Below are 16,175 nucleotides of genomic sequence, written 5' to 3' on the forward strand. Positions count from 1 at the left end.
ATGCCGTCCGACCAGCCCTACCCGACCCGGGATGATGCCTCCCGATCCCCGAGTCCGAACAACGACAAGAACAAGACCACTGTTGAAGTGACGCAGAACAGCCTGGACTCGGCTCCATTGTCTCGGCGATCCTCGCTCTCACTGACCGACCAGGCCAGCAGTAGTAAATTCGCCTCCACCCCCGCGACCGGAGCTCAAACCCCGGATCCTTTGTACGCCCACCTCGCCGGCCACGACGACACGCTCAAGAAATTCCCCCAGGTTATTGCACACGCGCGAGATGACAGTGAAGACGAATCTTATGAGTTGCCTGTGGCACGACACAGTCGCGGCGATACAGATCCTACCGATGGCCAGCACCTCAGCTACCGCCGGCCTTCTATGGTCGCAGCTCAGGGCAGGGACTTCCCCGACGAGGCCGGCTCCCCACCCCCTAAGCCCACCCAGGGTCGTCCGCCAGAAATCAGCAGTTTCGGTGCCGAGATCGTGTTGATCGCGGTCTGCTCCGCAGGTCTGATGTTGTTTTCGTTCCTCCTCGGAGATGTGCTCGCTCCGCAGCTCCAGTTCCGGCAAGCCCTCGGCATCACCAATACCGAGCTACCCTGGCTTGTCGGCTCCTTCAACGTCGCCAATGGCTTGTCCGTCGTGGTGTCCGGCTCGTTGACCGACCTGACGCCTCCCAAAGCCCTTATGGTCGGCGCTTTCCTCTGGCTCAGCGTCTGGAACATCATTGGCGCCTTCTCCGTCCACCCCTCCCGTTATGTGCTCTTCTTCGTGGTGCGCGCCATGCAGGGCCTGGCCATCGGCGTCTTGGTCTCCGGTAGCATGAGCATTCTCGGCCGCGTCTACAAGCCAGGCATTCGCAAGAACCGCGTCTTCTCCGCCATGGCCGCCTGCGCCCCGTTTGGCTTCTCCCTGGGCGCCATCGAAGGCGGTCTCCTCTATCAAAACCTTCCATGGATCTTCGGCTGCAACGCCATCATCACCGCCATCTGTGCTGTCGGTGCTTACTTCTCCATCCCCCCGCTGCGCCCTATGGCAGACTCCGCCGGAGGCGAGGTGCCCTCGCTGCGCCAGTTCGACTACCTTGGCGCCGCCTTCGCCGTCGGCGGCTGTGTTTGCTTACTCTTTGGACTGACCCAGGGTGGCGTCACCGACTGGTCCGTATACACCTGCGTGCTCACCGCAGTAGGCATCGTCCTACTCATCGGCCTCTTCATCGTGGAGCGCTACGTACCACGCCCTCTGATCCCCAACCGCCTCTGGAATACCAAGGGCTTCACCCCGCTCATGATCGCCTACTTCCTGGGCTTCGGGTCCTTCTTCGGCGCCTGGCAATTCTACGCCATCCAGTTCTGGCTGCGCATCCAGCACGCCAGTCCCATCGATGTGGCATTATACCACCTCCCAAACGCCATTTTTGGCGTCATCGCCACCTGGGTGGTCAGCCGCACCTTGCATCTCGTCCCGGGCCACTACATCTACACTATCTCTATGTTCGCCTTTACGCTCGGACCTGCTTTCTTCCTTCCCCAGAGCCCTACCACTACGTACTGGGAACTGTCTCTTCCTGGTGTGGCGCTTGTTACCTTTGGCCCCGATTTGGCTTTCGCAGCCGCTTCCATCTTCATCACTAGTAATGTGGCGCGCTCGTACCAGGGCAGTGCGGGGAGTCTGCTGGTTACGAACCAGAATCTGTCGTCGGCGATTATCACCAGTGTGGCGGATGCGATTGGCACGCGGGTTGATAAGCAGGCTGATGGGAGTGTTGGGCTTACTGGACTGCGTGCTATTTGGTGGTTCGCACTGGCGTGTCAGTTGCTGGCAGCGCTGGTTACGGTTACGTCGGTGAGAATACCCAAGGAGGAGGAGAAGGAGCATGTTACTTGATGCCCTGATGGTAATATGTGTGTTCCATTCTCGGTTTCGTTTTCGGGTTGTTACTACGGTGCGTTATAAAATAGATAGATGGTTGGGAACTACATTCTATACATAGATTTCCGCCTTAATCGATTCAAAATGCATCCATAATCGATCATATCTTTAATACTAATATACGAACTACTATACTCTTCCCCCCTCATGATCCACCACTGGTAAAGGCAACTCCCTATGCAACCTCACGCGAATTCTCTCATCCTCATCATTACCATCCAACACCCCCCTCCTCAACAAGAAATCCACCACCACCACCGCACTATTCGGCTTAAACCTCCCCTCCCCTAGCGCCTTCTTCACCTCCTTTACCCCCCACAGCCTAAAATCCTCCACTTCATTATCTGCCGGACTTGGAACTACCTCCTTCCCCAACCTCAGCTCATACAAATACTCCACCTCGGGCTGCAACAGCTCCACCATCCCTATCCCCCCAACGCTCTCCTTCTTAACATGGAAATACGAAATCCGATCCACAAACCTCATCTCCTTCCGCATCAACTCTTCCGGGATCTCCGCCTCCTCGCTCGCTTCCCGTATGATGGCCTCCCTCGGTGGTAACCCTGTACTTAGTCCCCCCGCGGCAGTGGTGTCTAACATGCCGGGGTAGGTCTGTTTAAGGGAGGAGCGTTTAGCGATCCAGAGGTGCGGTGTGTTGGAGACTTTGTCATCGGTGTAGCAGAGCATTTGCACGCCGTAGGTTACTATCCCGAAGAGGGCGCTTGCGGCGCGTTCTATTTCCAGGATGACGGACCCGTCTGGGCCGTAGAGGGCGAAGGTCTCGTTGCGCCAGCCGCGGAGGATGCCGTGGGAGGCGAGTTGCTGGAGGGTGGGGAGGAGGATGGCGGTGCGGGTGGAGGCGGTTGCGGTGGGAGGCGTGAGGAGGGTGATTGTTTTGCTGGAGGGAGTGGTATTAATGGCCCAGGTGTCTGATGGCCAGGGGAAGGTGGTTATTAGCTCGTTGGGGATGTAGCCTAGGGTTTGGGGGATGCCGGTGATCCTGAAGGCGTGGTAGTTTTGCAGGATGGGGTTGTCGGCATCGTTGGTGGTGGGGTAGGGGAAGCTGTTGGGGAGGTTAGATGGGATTGAATTGAATTGAATTGAATGGAAATAGAAGGGTGGATGAACTTGCTTGTCGAGGTCTGCTACGACCTGGTACAATGATGATGTTGTTGACATACTGTATGTTGTAGTCAATTGCAGTAGTGGGTGTTCAGTTGAGTTCAGAATGCGGGGAGATGTCAGGGTCTAGTCTATCTAGGTGGACAAGGTAATGCTATTAAAGTAGCAGGCTAGCTAGCTGCTAGTTTCCTCACTAAGCTACTCTGTACTGTTAGCTGTTAGAGATCGGGCCGAGCTCAGACTGGCCGCATTGTCCCTCTGCAGATATCATCACATTCGGAAGTTTTAGCTAGCTGTGACCTGCAGATGCTAATGTATAGGGGAGTGGCAGAGACACCCCAATGAAATAGAGGAGATATTACAAATTTGGTAACTTCGTAAGTACGAGTTCTACTTTTCGCTAGTACTGAGAAAGTCAATATGGCATACCTATAATAATAACATGTCTTAGGTATAGCTGCACCCGATCACGTGCACTAGCCTTGCCAGGAGTGGAGGATTCCCACGAAATGAAGTCATTCAGGAACAGCCCACATCGTCTCACTTACCCCCCCCCTCCCATCGTCCATTCTCTTTTTCACTCATATACCACCATCATCTTCTATATATCTCCCTGAATATATTTAATTACCGTGGCGCCCCAACAACTCCCTCGCTTTCGCTGGCGCTCCCCTCGGGCCCCCATCAGGCCACCCCTTCCTCCTCCGCCCCTCCGCTTTCCTGCAGCTCGCCATTCGCGAACAGGCAAACTCTTTCGCCATTTCCTTCGCTTCCTGTTCGGTCCGCACGCCCCTACCCGTGCACAATCTCGTCTCTGGAGTCTGCGTCACGAAACACTCCCCGCTCTTCGACATCGAGCACAGGCGGGGCTATACCGGGCCTTGGTGAAGCGGCAGGCGAGACTCGCACGCAATCGGGAATCTGATCGGAAGGGTATCCTTGGTTACCTGAACAAAAAGGGGAACCGCTTGGCTGGTCGGACAGCTCCTGCGACGGGTGGTCTTGTACATAGAAGGCTGGCGCAAAGCACCGGGGCTTTGCGAGCTGGAAGAACCAAGAGCTCAGGCCTCACGCCAATGTCACAGTACGAGCCTTCATCCTCATCGGCATGGGGCTCTAGTACTGGGCGGGAGAGGGGAGCGCGCCGCAAGAAGGTCTTTGACTACTTGAAGGCTGCCAATGAGCTGCGCCAAACCTATGCTGCGCAATGGTCGGCGCAGATCGGTGGCCAGAGCGACTATGACGACTATCGTGATACCCCGGGCGCATTCCCGGACGTTGAGATTGCGCGATCCGAATTTGAAGAGATGGTGTTATTCCCGAGCTATGCGAGGCGATTGGTGAAACATGAGCATGTGGATTCATACTATAGCCGCCGTCGAGGATCAAATGCCACCATTGAGGAGTATCGGGGCGAGTCAGATGGCTTTGGCACAGGCATGCCGATATGGGATGAGCTGGAAGACCAGAATGCGATCGTCGCAGTCGATGTGCGTGGCTGGGTATACGCACCTCATCGCGGGCCGATGACTCGAAAACATCGTCTGATGGTCGCTCTCGCCAGAAAGCTCAGCGGAGTACCAGCTCCTATGAACAGCACGAATGATGGTGATGAACATAACGCAAATGACTCTAGGACTGAGAAGGGGGACGAAGAGCTGGTCAATACGCAGGCACAATCGATCATTAAGCAGGCTGAAAGGGAGGCTGATCCCGTATGGAAAGACAGCGCAGAAAACCGTGATGCCCAAAATACTCCCGGACGCCCTCTCCAGAGGGCAGCAACAGCACCGCTGAGCAAGGATGAACTCTCCGTCGCCAATGCGCACCTTCTGGAGCGATTACGCCCTTTCTTGACGAACCCGGTCACAGGAATTCCCGTCACTGTCTTCTTCTTCAACAACGACAAAAGCCAGTCGAGGAGCGTGATGACCGATGAGTCCGGTCACTTTCGCCTACGAGCGTCGCTACCTTTTATCCCGACTCACGCCCGTGTGCTAGCCTCCGAGGATCTCTCGGCTGTGAAGGAAGTCAAGGTCATCGAGCCCACGGGCGTTAGCTTGATCAGCGATATCGACGACACGGTAAAACATTCTGCTATTGCTAGCGGGGCCAAAGAGATGTTTCGCAACACCTTCGTCCGTGAACTGAACGAGTTGACGGTTGACGGTGTTACTGACTGGTATGGCAAGCTGGCGAAAATGGGAGTCGACCTGCACTATGTCTCTAATGCCCCCTGGCAACTGTATCCTCTTCTGGAACGCTACTTTAAGCTCGCCGGCCTGCCCCCGGGTTCATTCCACTTGAAACAATACAGTGGTATGCTTCAGGGAATATTCGAGCCTACGGCGGAAAGGAAGAGGGGCTCTTTGGAGCAGATTTTGAGAGACTTTCCTACCCGCAAGTTCATTCTCGTTGGAGACAGCGGTGAAGCGGATTTGGAGGTATATACCGATATCGTTCTAGCAAACCCGGGACGGATTCTTGGAATCTTCATTCGCGACGTTACCACCACCGATCGACAGAAGTTCTTCGAGAAATCAGTGGACCACTTGGAACATGATTTGAACCGGAGCCGCAGCAGTCCGCAACTTGTGGAAACTTCTGATGCCGTGTCTAAACGTCCGGCATTACCACCTCGGCGGCCCGTGGAAACGGCTGATCCGTCCGCGGATGCCGTAAGCCTAGACAACGCTGATTTGATTGACCTTAGCGACGAGGTGGAACAGAAGATGTCTTTGGCTGATGTGAAGAAGCCCTCCACCGGGCGCGGACCACCCGCGAAACCTTCCAAGCCCTCCGCGTTGCGCTCAGTCTCGACTAATCCAGACATGAGCAAAGACGATCAGCCTTCACTTCAAGAAACAGCCAAACGAAAACCTGTGCCACCACTACCCCCACGCCGCTCTTCCACTAAGCCCGATATTTCATCCGACAACATAGTTGATACCGAAAATAATACGCCTGTGAATAATATAGCGAGACCAATGCCTTTACGCCCTAAACCTAGCTTACAAGATATCTCCAACGACAACGGGACTGGCACGAGGTCGACACGCTCAAAGCAAGCACCGCCACCTCCTCCACCACGCAGAACCAACACAGGAACTTCAACCCCGGGTTCTATCTCATCACAGCAAACTACAAACCGCCCAACACCCCCACCCCTTCCCCCGAAACAATCATACCCCGCATCCGCAGCCACAGCAGCCACAGCAGCGCTACAGTACGCCTCCGACCGTTTGAACTGGTCTCCAACCCCATCGAACATTCTCCGACCGGCCCAGCCAAACTCCTCAGCAAGCAGGTCCAGCACCAGCGTCGACAGTAGCACTCCGAACTCAACGGCGGTCCCAGCAGCCCCTTTGCCCAACAAACGAGAGGAACTATGGCGACGTCGCTGGGAACGCGCCCAAGAACTTCTGGAAAAGCAAGGCGTGGTGCTGGGCAGTTGGCGCGTGGGCCAAGATGCACAGGACGTGAGTTGCTGGTTGGTAGAGGAGGCGATGAAGGATATGAAACGGGGGTGAGGAGTAAGCTAGCCTGGAGGGTGGCAGAGCCAAGACCCTGGTTGGTCATTTTGCATATACACATACGTATATATAGCCTCTCAGCGTCTTCTGGGAGGTTGTATAGCCTCAATACATTTGAAAAGTAATAGATACCATTAGTGTGGGCAGCTTAGTGAGCATATACACTTCGCACCTTTCCTAGTAACTTAGTATCTTACTGCCAGAGACGGTGTAACTAGTGCCAGGGCTTGTGACTACTGCGTCCTCGTGGCGACCACTTGGAATTTAGCCGCTTGAAACCATAGGTCCATACTGTAACGTTGCTGGCGCTTTCGCTTACATCTCATCTCGGTCGCAACTTTATGGCCCAGCTATCCCAACCTCAACCATTACAAACCATCAGTACTGTCGATTGACGATAATCTCGACTTTCACATGCCAAATCACCGCCTCTAAAATGTTACATGACGCTGAGTCCCGAAGATCCACACATCAGGCATTCCTGGGGATGAAGAGGTGAAGAACCTCAAGCAGCAGTAGATCTCCATCTCGTTCATTCAAGAGTATACAACAGCGTCCCCCATCCCAACTGATCATACCCACCACTCGTAGTTCCATAATCGCCACCACCGCCCTCTGCTCCATCGCCATCCTCAACGACCAAATCGCGATATTCCTTCGTGTAAGTAACATTCAGTCCCTTGAGTACACCGTAGTGGTTATACAGCAGCTCCCAAATGGGTCTGACATCTCCACGACTGGAATTGCTGATAACCGTCTGGTTTACGTCGTCGCTGTTGTTGTAGGTCGTGTAGGGAACGTCGTTGCCAAGGTTGTATTTGGCGACGTATTCCGCACTAATTAATTTCATTGTAAGTTTGATGTATTCCATACTGAGAGGAAGGATAGGGGAAGAAGAAGATAAACCAAGTATAGGAGAGAGAGTGGGTGGAAGGTTACTCACCCAGCCAGAATGCGATTATCCAAATACTCAAACAGATCTGTGCCCTGATTGTACGCCGTCAGGGCAATAGGCCCCAGGAGAGCAAAATCCAACATCGAGTGGCCCTGATCACGCCCTGCCTCTTGACCCTGACCCAGGGATTCCCCATCCACCTCATACAGCTTCCAGATGGCCTTTTCAATCTGGCCATTTCCCTCACCAGACTTGAAATAAGTCAATCCCTCATCGAACATAGTCTGATTATCAGTCAACACGCCAATAGACAAGACGGAGGCAATATTGCACAAATCCCAATTTGCCCAGTAATGATCAACAGCGGCGCCATGGTGATTCTGCAGGAAATCATGATTAAGGGGATAGAAGACGTCGACCATCATGTTCGCAAAGCGGGTCAAATTAGCACTCGGCCATGCGGAATACGTGCGCATGATCTCGGCGACGTTGGCGAATTCGTACCCGTATATGCCTGCGGCGAGGTACATGTCGGTTGTGCCAGAGATCTCGGTAAGGGTGGAGCTCCATTCGTCGAGGATGTTCACGACAACGTCCGCGTAGCTCGTGTTGCCGGTTACTTTCCAGTAGATGGCCATTGCGTAGGCGGCTGCTATGTCTCTGTACAGAGAGGGATAATTCTCGGTGTGGGTGCCATCTGCGCCGCGATAGACGATTGTCTTTGGGGAGGGCGTGTAGTCTAGGTTGATGTTGGAGCTGTTGGTCAATTTGTACCAGCCTGATATCCAGGGTTCGGTGTTGCTGGATACTTTGGAGGTGATGCGTGAGAAATCAGAGGCTGTTTGAAGGAGGCCTGGATGGATAAATGAGGATGTGTCACGGTGGGAGGCTTGAGACGGTCCATGACTGGGAACATCGAATGCTGCCGCCAGCGAGCAGAATACTACCGGTAGTGTCAATTTCATCCTTGGAATCTCGGTTGAGACGCAATGCTTCCCTCTGCTTCTGTGACATTTTCCTGTAGGGGTCCCTGGTTGGGTTTGCTTTAAATATACTATTCATGCTCGGTCCATTGGCCGGTCGATTAGCCGACCTTTCTCATTGTTCGTCGATTTAGGGAAATTGGGATCGACCCTGCGGGTTTTGCCGTTTGTAGGTAAAACAGGCCAGTAGATGGACCGGCACGAATTGCATAGCATGGCGATGCAATTGAATAGGAGGTTCAGGGTCCATCCATCATCTATGTGTGACAGACACTGTGGGGAACAGGACGTAAGCCAGCGGAGGAAGGATCGGCTTCGGCCCCTGAGGGATAGATAGGATTGAACCACCAACACGGAGTAGGGTCCGTTACTTGGCCCGGCCGTTGGCCGACCATTCCTCCGATCTACTATCCTCAGTGGACTAAAGTATGCTGTCAGGAAAATATTATATTAGTGTATAGTATCATCAAGGACATTCTGCTCATCTAATCTGATCTGCTATAAATAGATCAATGAACTCCCGTTTCCTTCACCTCCAAATCAACCACCCCCTTCTCATCCACAACGGGGCGTCGATCCACCTCCAACTCCCTCTCGCCTGTGGATTCCATGTCGTGATTCTTCACAACTATCCATGTCGGAATAACACACAACCCTAGAAAAGCCGGTCAGTATTCAGCCTCTTCTTCAGATATCAATCCCACTTACCCAGCAAAATAGTATTCACAGCCATCGGCACCCGTCCACCATACCAATCCCTCGTATTTAATCCGTAAGAAATCGCCTCACCAAAACTCTCCTGACCGCGCAACACACCTGTCAACCTGGTCAACTCGGCGATATTATCGGTCATGCTTCCCACCAAATAATACAACCAATTCTGGCCCGTCTGCTGCGCAAACGTCCACATGAAGAGGACAAACGCGCCCTTAGTGAACCCCGGACTAGTGTAATCCATCGTCCCCAAATCAGGGTTCTTTTTATGGGCTGATGTATATTGTTCCTGCACAACCCAGCCAAGAATCCACGCCGTCACATGCACAATGATGACCCAATACCAGCCGTACGTGAGACGTTTCTTAGCGTCGATACGCTTCCAATCCAGCCAGTGAGAAATGATTTGCGAAGCAAGGATGGTGACCCAGTCGGAGAGGAAAGCGATGAGCGCACGAGCCCGGACCCCAAAATAGTACGTTTCGAAGTTACTCGAGTACTCATTGAAGTAGACGGCCCAGAAAACAGGGAGAAGAAGGATGACGGTGCGGTTTTTGCATGTTTTCCAGAGGGCTTGGAATTCCGCTTTCCACGAGTCCTCGACCCGAAGGATGACCGGGGAGCCATCGGCGCGTTGGACTTTGTTGGGCGGGGTGAGGAGTAAAGCGACGGGGACGGCGAGACATTGTAGCACGATGAAGACAATGTAGGTGGAGTATCCCACGCTTCCTTTGTCTTTGTTTTTAATGTTGAGGGCCAGGACAATTGAGTTCCCGATGATGGGTCCGAGGGTGCGCCACCAGACCCAGATGTTGAGGTATCGGGCTCGTTTCGATGGTTCAGGGTATCCGATTGCGATGGCGCCTTCACTGGCCCAGAAGAGACCGGCCGAAATGCCACATGCGACGGCACCGACCAGAACTAGCCAGACGTTGCCGAACCGGTTGTTGGTGTAGAGACCGGCTGCGTAGACGGGGTAGCCGGCGGCGCCGAGGAGAAGGGCCCATTTCAGTCCAATCCGGTTGGCGATGGGCGCGCCGAAGATGCAGAAAATGCCCATGAGCCCGAAAACCAGTGCGTTGGCGGCATTCACCAGAAAAGGTTTCTCTTCGCCTCCGGCTCCCAGGGAGTTCATGGCGTTCCATAGCCCGGGGGCGAGAAAGCCAACAGCACCAATCACGCAGGCATTGAAAAGGGAGGTGCGGTACCACACTCGTTTGAGTGGCACTTTGCCGCCACTTCCATTCTCAGCGTCAGCCATAGTGAACTGAGATCAAGACTGGAATTATTCGTGGGATTGTTCGGAAATAAACTTCAGGGCGAGAGTTAAAGAAAGGGACGGCAGCTCGCCGAGGTTATGTATGATCCGCAAGAACACGCCATTTTGTTGTGCCAGGATTTTTCGCAAGCGAAGCGATGATAGTCTGTTCTATGTTGCGCTATTTTAGGTCATGGAAATGTCGTGATGCATGAGTACGTTCGAAAAGAAGGAATAACAGGGCGGCCAGGGCCGCTGAAGACGGCTGTCGCAAGCGGCACAGGCGATGGCGAGATCGGAGCTTAGTCTCCTTCGCCAATGAGAGAAGCCCTAGCAATGGAGCATGACGAGTTAGTCATTTTGTCGTCAATGACTTTGCATATTAGCATGATTGTAGGATCGATATTGGACAGCAAAACTTCGAAATAATCGACATGGTGAGTTGAATGTCACTCACTGCCCACGGTTGGCGCTGAAATTTACCTTCGGCCAGGTCCGATGCGGGGGGAAACCCGAATCTCGGTTGCTGTCAGGACAAGTTAAAGTTATCAGATAATATTGAAAACAATTATCTAATCTTTCATCTTGAAACAAAACCCTATTTTTCTACATCATTATCTAAGAGCTGAAAAACGGAAGATCATTTCAAATAGTAGTATAGCATAGAATGACTGTTAGATCTAACGCTAACATTCTAATCATATATTACAACCCGAGTGTCAAAGGGTCACCAGGAAGATTGGTAAATGCCTGAAGCAAAGGAAATAAGTTACGAGGCGCAAATATTGACAACAAAGTACATGAAAGGACACTCACCCAGGAGTCTAACTCTGTCCACCACACTGATCCTTCCAAATTTTCAATGAAGCCAACATCACTATCGGGTCCGAATGATTGTGCGGCCAAATCTGCCGCCGGTTGTAAGCTACTGGAATACGCCATCGAGTTGTCCAGTGAAATAGGGGAGTAGAGGTTGTTGAGGCCAATCTGCTGCGCTTCCATCGGCAGTTCATCCCGACGCGTGGTGGTTTTAGGCCGTTGTTGTTCAGATAGATCGACCAAGCAGTCGGCGTCCGGCCCAACCTGTTGGTGAACCTCCTTTCGTAGCTCTTCTAGGATAATGCTGTAGCGACGACTGGGACAGTTCTTACGTGTAGCCTCTGCCAAGTGTTGTTGGCAGGTCTCGGCTAATCTGAAGAGAGAGCTCAGAGTGACGTCTCCGGTGCCCGGGGATAAGGTTTTTGGGTATGTGTCGCGGTGTTGCTGGATAATATAGATATACACCACTGTGATCGCGCAGAAGCATACGTAGTGCGTGAACCAGAACGAATGGATCAGAATGTTCTGTTTGGCCAGGCCCTCTACCAGTTCCATGACCTCTCGAGCGGCTTCCACACATTTGCGTACTAGGTTGGACGCTACGGGGTGAGGAGCTGGCGGCTTACGTCTCAGATCCGAAATGTCGTTGAGCAGGAACGATCTGGTCGCATGGATGACCGCATGCGAGTACGCCAGTTGTAATACCTGGCTTTGCCTACAAAGAGGAGGAATGAGGCTGGTTGCGCGCACTCCGTTGAAGATCGGCGGTGCTGTCGCTTTCCATTCCTCCAATCTAGACGTGAGCCGGGCAGCCGTCTCGAGTGGTGGATTACGAGACGATGGATTCACTGTGTAGAGCTGACGAGAGATGTCGCCCAGGATGCGACCAAGCCTGTGTTGTCAGTATCGGCATGTATCCATGTATATAGAGGGGGGGGGGGCGAACTTGAAATGTAGGATGGATGCGATCATCATGCAATCGGCGGACCCTGTGCGTCTTTCCGGGTCCTCTTGGAGCATGTCTTCGTCATTGATCTCATCCGGAAGGTCTTGGTCGATGTCTTCATCGTGTAATAACCGTGGTCTACCAAACATCACGCTGAGATATCTGTCCAACATATATGCGCTCCAGAGGATGCGCTTGCGGAGCTCTCGCTCCATGTAGGTGTTCCCGCCCTTAGGTAGCCTGCCTGGGAATCTTCGATGCAGGCCCAGCGCCGTTACGAGCTGGAGGGCAGTGCCAAATGAGTACCAGCACTCATTCGCTCTAGAGGTAGACAGCAAGTAAAGGCACTGACCTAGCCTAGCCTGAACGGTCTCTAGTCGAGGGGGGCCCGACTCCAGGGAGGTCATGTATTTGGACGCTGCATACCACTGCTCGCTGAGATGACTCAGTACACTAGACCCGAGAGGGATACAACTGACTAGCTTACCTTCCACACCACCCATCAACCGGACGTTCCGGTTTCTGCTCCTCGTAGAGCGTGCCAACTGCAAATATCATAAGGATGATGGCTGTCCGCACTACCATGGGACCCGTGGGAGGGTTTGCAGAGGAGACATTGTTCAGGTACACCTGGCAGAGCCACTCCTCTACGATTCCCCGATGAAGAAATCGATATGTCACCATCGAGAAATCGAAGTAGATGTTGACCAGGTCTCGTGCTTTATCAAACGGGGGAAGTGAGAAAGTCACCTGGCGGTAGTCGGAGTATGGCTTATCACCAAACATGAACACCGAGGTGTTCCTCGGAGAGGACTCGTTCTCTAGGCTATCTGGGATTGCATGCCCTTCATCCTGATGTAGACGACGCCAAACTCGATTGAGAAAGGAGACTCCCGAGGCAGGCCCTAGATAATTGCCTTCGAAGTCGGTCACCGCTGGATCAGGGGAATTGCGCTGAGAGACCTCGTTTCGACATAGAGGCTGTTGAGGCGAATCGGCAGGTACTCTAGGAGACTGTCGCGCAGATGACGAGCGTCGACGTCCCAGAGCCCCGTCTGTTTGGGGCCTTCTCTTGGCATCGTGACTATATGTGTGACCGTCCGTCATTGACGGCGGTGCGGGGAGGGGGTCTGGAGGCAAACCCCGGGAGTAAGCGGCATTGTACTCGCAGGACAAATCCAGTCGCATACACCTGACACATGGAAGTGTTCCCGTACAGCGCGTCTTCTTCTCTTTGCAGTGATCACAGGCGCGCGTGATCTTCTGGCGCGGTCCATTGGAGGCCTTGACTGGGGAGTCCGACGCCCTTCTTGGGCGTTTTGCGGGGATCGAATCATCAGTATCAGAGAGGCGACGCCCAGAATTTATTAGGGCGTCTGGGGACAGTGCACTGTCCCCTCTTGCTGCCAGGCCTGTGGCCATGGATCCAATGACTCAGGTATTTCTGGTAGACTCTGCTGTTGAGACATGAACGGTAGATGAGGCTGGATCTTTTTCCGCGGGAGGAGGAATGGGGAAACGGAGGGACTGGGCGAGACAAGCCGACCCCAGATTTCAAGGGTGGAGAGACGTGCAGCAAGCATCCGCGGGGGAGAAGTTTCCGGGGGGAGTGAGAAATCAAAAGAGACAGGAATGAAACAGAACTGGAAACCGAAAGTGTGAATGATGAGAGGGGGGGGGGGGGGGGGGGGGGGGGGGGGGCCGAGCCGAACCATCGGAGTTCCCCCGGACTCCTCTCCGAAGCTCACTTTTTTGCCGTAAGATCATAGAATGTAGATATTAGTGATGGATAGGAGATCTGAGTACTAGTCTCAAGAGCATCATATTATCACTTTAGATACCAGAACAGAAGTGACCTTGCAATTTAGAGACATAATGGTTGCACTGTACCTTCTCGTTGCTAGAGATCTTGCCATCACGTGATCTGACGCCAACTCCCATTCCAGCGTCCGGTCGCAGCAACATTGCGAAATACCGAAAAGCCTTCATTGAAGCATCAGCTAGAACTCAGTTCAATAACCCCTCGTAAGGGTTTACCTGTGTTTTCACTGTCAAAGTATGCAAGGGAGATAGAGAAGAGGAAAGGAAAAGCCAGCCACCACAACGCGGGCGGGGAATTTTCCCCTTTGGCACCACCGCCTCAAACCAGTAACACTCCGGCTCTATTTCAACCTCACCTCTTGGGACAAATTCTGCAGCAATGCCATTAGCTGGCCATAAATCCACTCAATTTACCAAAATGGAGCATGAAGATGAGCGATCATCTAACGGGGGTAGTGGAAAGATCCCAGAAGCCAAGCTATTCCAGCATTCGTGGCCTGAGGTGGGTGAACCATTCCTGTGCATGAGGTACCTACTATAGACATTCTGCATGTATCATGCTCACCAGTTGCCTTGTCCTGAACGGCGATGTTATGCTTTCTATATATATGAACACTGTAGATGGCTTACACTGTCTATCATTACTATCAGATTTCTAAACAACATGATATTATGCTGTCGTCGCATCTAGAGATGTTGCACCAGTTGAAGAGTCAAGTCCACTCCCACGGAGAGGAATCCCAACTGGTGTCCAACATGGTTGATAAGACTAAGAGACTGATTGCTCAGTTTAATATACTTAAAAAACGTGTGGTAGGTCGTAGCTACTTCCTTCTTTCCTACTTCTGTTAGTGCTCTGGTTAACCAATCTGGCAGGTGCCAAGTGAGTTTTTCTAAAAGCTTACCCGCTTCCTCTGACGGGTATAATACAATACCACAGCCTAGTACAGAGAAAAGTAACCATCCTTATAGGGCTCAACACAACAACACCGGAATCGGACACTCGTTCGTCAGAGTCCATGTCGACGTCAAGCAGTCGAAAGGAGCTAAAAAAAGAGCAACTCAAACGTCATGCCGACCACTTGTATGACCCGGAAGAAGACGGAGGGGCAGCAGCAGCGGAAAACCAAGACCCCCTGACTGCAAGGTCTCTAGCTGTCCACTCTAGCAAACGAAAACGTATCGACGAATTTATTCCAGGAGCCGATGAAGACATAAGGCGTTTCTCACCTGTATCAGTGGAGACCGAGGATATCTCAGAGGAGGTACAGCGAAGACTGAAGATCAAGGAGGAACAACGCAAAAGGCGGGAGACCTCGAAAGTGGACAAACGCAAGAGGGACAGTTTGACATCTAACGGAAGCACATCTTCGGCCAGAACCGGGACGAAACACACTAGAAAGAAGGCGAGGATTGGGACGAAGTGGAATCGTTAGCCGATGATAAGTCCGGATGTGTAACCCCAGATTACCCCGGACTTACCCCAGACTTACCCCTACACTTTTCTCACCACTATTCTTAGGCAAGGGCCAGGCAGACTGAGTTCGGCAAGCAGGGGCCTAGCCATTGGGTCATACTATTGGCTAGCCCTATGTACTATATCCAGAAACCTTATTGTTGGCGGAAGAGATATTAATAGCCCGTTCCTGGAGGCCAGCCCTATCGGACCCATGGTCGACTACCTAGATATTTTCTACAATAGTCCTTATACTTCGCTCCGTTGTAATGCTGAACTCAGGTATACGAAGTTTTCTAGAGACTCTGGGGGTATAAGTAGGCCCCCGGATTTCCCAGGGCCATTTTGAAATCTTTCCTCTCTTCAACGTCTCCGAAAAAACTGGAACGTTCAAACCAAATCTGCTTTTAACTGTTCAATCTGCTTTAACTGTTCTGCGTTGCTTTTAACAAATCCCTAATACTACAAACTCCGAAATCACCCCCATTCTCTAGAGATACGAAAAACATCTCTACAAATCTGCTTTTATTGTTCTCCTATACTCAAACAACCGAAACCCACCTCCTACTTCTCGAGAGATCCGTACAAGTCTCTCCTATAACCTATACTTCTTATATCATCCATCCACCTCATACTCCTCGAGAGATTCGAAAACGTCTCTCCATATATCTCTACCCACCTCTACTCTCTCTA

The 16,175-nt window shown here is 52.4% G+C and overlaps 7 protein-coding genes across 7 annotated transcripts; 3 read left to right on the forward strand and 4 right to left on the reverse strand.

The window, feature by feature from the left end:
- On the forward strand, positions 1-1,942 carry BO79DRAFT_241544 (efflux pump antibiotic resistance protein; the record flags this gene model as incomplete). The annotated part of the gene is made up of 1 exon (XM_025685131.1): positions 1-1,942. The coding sequence occupies one exon, from the start codon at positions 1-3 to the stop codon at positions 1,888-1,890; it is 1,890 nt and encodes a 629-aa protein (XP_025533731.1). The 3' UTR covers positions 1,891-1,942.
- Positions 1,943-2,000: 58 nt separating this feature from the next.
- Positions 2,001-4,022, reverse strand: BO79DRAFT_279988 (thiamine pyrophosphokinase-related protein). Its single transcript, XM_025688019.1, has 3 exons — positions 3,606-4,022; positions 3,452-3,486; positions 2,001-3,115 (listed from the first exon to the last, which is right to left on the reverse strand). The coding sequence occupies exons 1-3, from the start codon at positions 3,624-3,626 to the stop codon at positions 2,065-2,067; spliced, it is 1,107 nt and encodes a 368-aa protein (XP_025533732.1). The 5' UTR covers positions 3,627-4,022; the 3' UTR covers positions 2,001-2,064.
- BO79DRAFT_212222 (actin cytoskeleton organization protein App1) lies at positions 3,636-6,673 on the forward strand. The gene has a single exon (XM_025683161.1). The coding sequence runs from the start codon at positions 4,134-4,136 to the stop codon at positions 6,585-6,587; it is 2,454 nt and encodes an 817-aa protein (XP_025533733.1). The 5' UTR covers positions 3,636-4,133; the 3' UTR covers positions 6,588-6,673.
- Positions 6,674-6,991: 318 nt separating this feature from the next.
- BO79DRAFT_279990 (putative GPI anchored protein) lies at positions 6,992-8,450 on the reverse strand (the record flags this gene model as incomplete). Its single annotated transcript, XM_025688020.1, has 2 exons — positions 6,992-7,426; positions 7,534-8,450. The coding sequence occupies 2 exons, from the start codon at positions 8,448-8,450 to the stop codon at positions 7,123-7,125; spliced, it is 1,221 nt and encodes a 406-aa protein (XP_025533734.1). The 3' UTR covers positions 6,992-7,122.
- Positions 8,451-8,977: 527 nt separating this feature from the next.
- Positions 8,978-10,443, reverse strand: BO79DRAFT_249166 (DUF895 domain membrane protein; the record flags this gene model as incomplete). The annotated part of the gene is made up of 2 exons (XM_025685761.1): positions 8,978-9,123; positions 9,177-10,443. The coding sequence occupies 2 exons, from the start codon at positions 10,441-10,443 to the stop codon at positions 8,978-8,980; spliced, it is 1,413 nt and encodes a 470-aa protein (XP_025533735.1).
- A 702-nt stretch (positions 10,444-11,145) lies between these two features.
- BO79DRAFT_241550 (Zn(II)2Cys6 transcription factor) lies at positions 11,146-13,802 on the reverse strand (the record flags this gene model as incomplete). The annotated part of the gene is made up of 4 exons (XM_025685132.1): positions 12,693-13,802; positions 12,206-12,640; positions 11,257-12,151; positions 11,146-11,190 (listed from the first exon to the last, which is right to left on the reverse strand). The coding sequence occupies exons 1-4, from the start codon at positions 13,625-13,627 to the stop codon at positions 11,146-11,148; spliced, it is 2,310 nt and encodes a 769-aa protein (XP_025533736.1). The 5' UTR covers positions 13,628-13,802.
- Positions 13,803-14,444: 642 nt separating this feature from the next.
- On the forward strand, positions 14,445-15,462 carry BO79DRAFT_233801 (uncharacterized protein; the record flags this gene model as incomplete). Its single annotated transcript, XM_025684308.1, has 3 exons — positions 14,445-14,528; positions 14,678-14,846; positions 14,999-15,462. 3 exons carry the CDS (start codon positions 14,445-14,447, stop codon positions 15,460-15,462), a joined length of 717 nt encoding a protein of 238 aa, XP_025533737.1.
- Positions 15,463-16,175: the final 713 nt, after the last annotated feature.

The sequence above is a fragment of the Aspergillus costaricaensis genome (assembly GCF_003184835.1).
Source record: "Aspergillus costaricaensis CBS 115574 unplaced genomic scaffold BO79scaffold_71, whole genome shotgun sequence".
In the NCBI taxonomy this organism is placed as follows: Eukaryota; Fungi; Ascomycota; class Eurotiomycetes; order Eurotiales; family Aspergillaceae; genus Aspergillus; species Aspergillus costaricensis.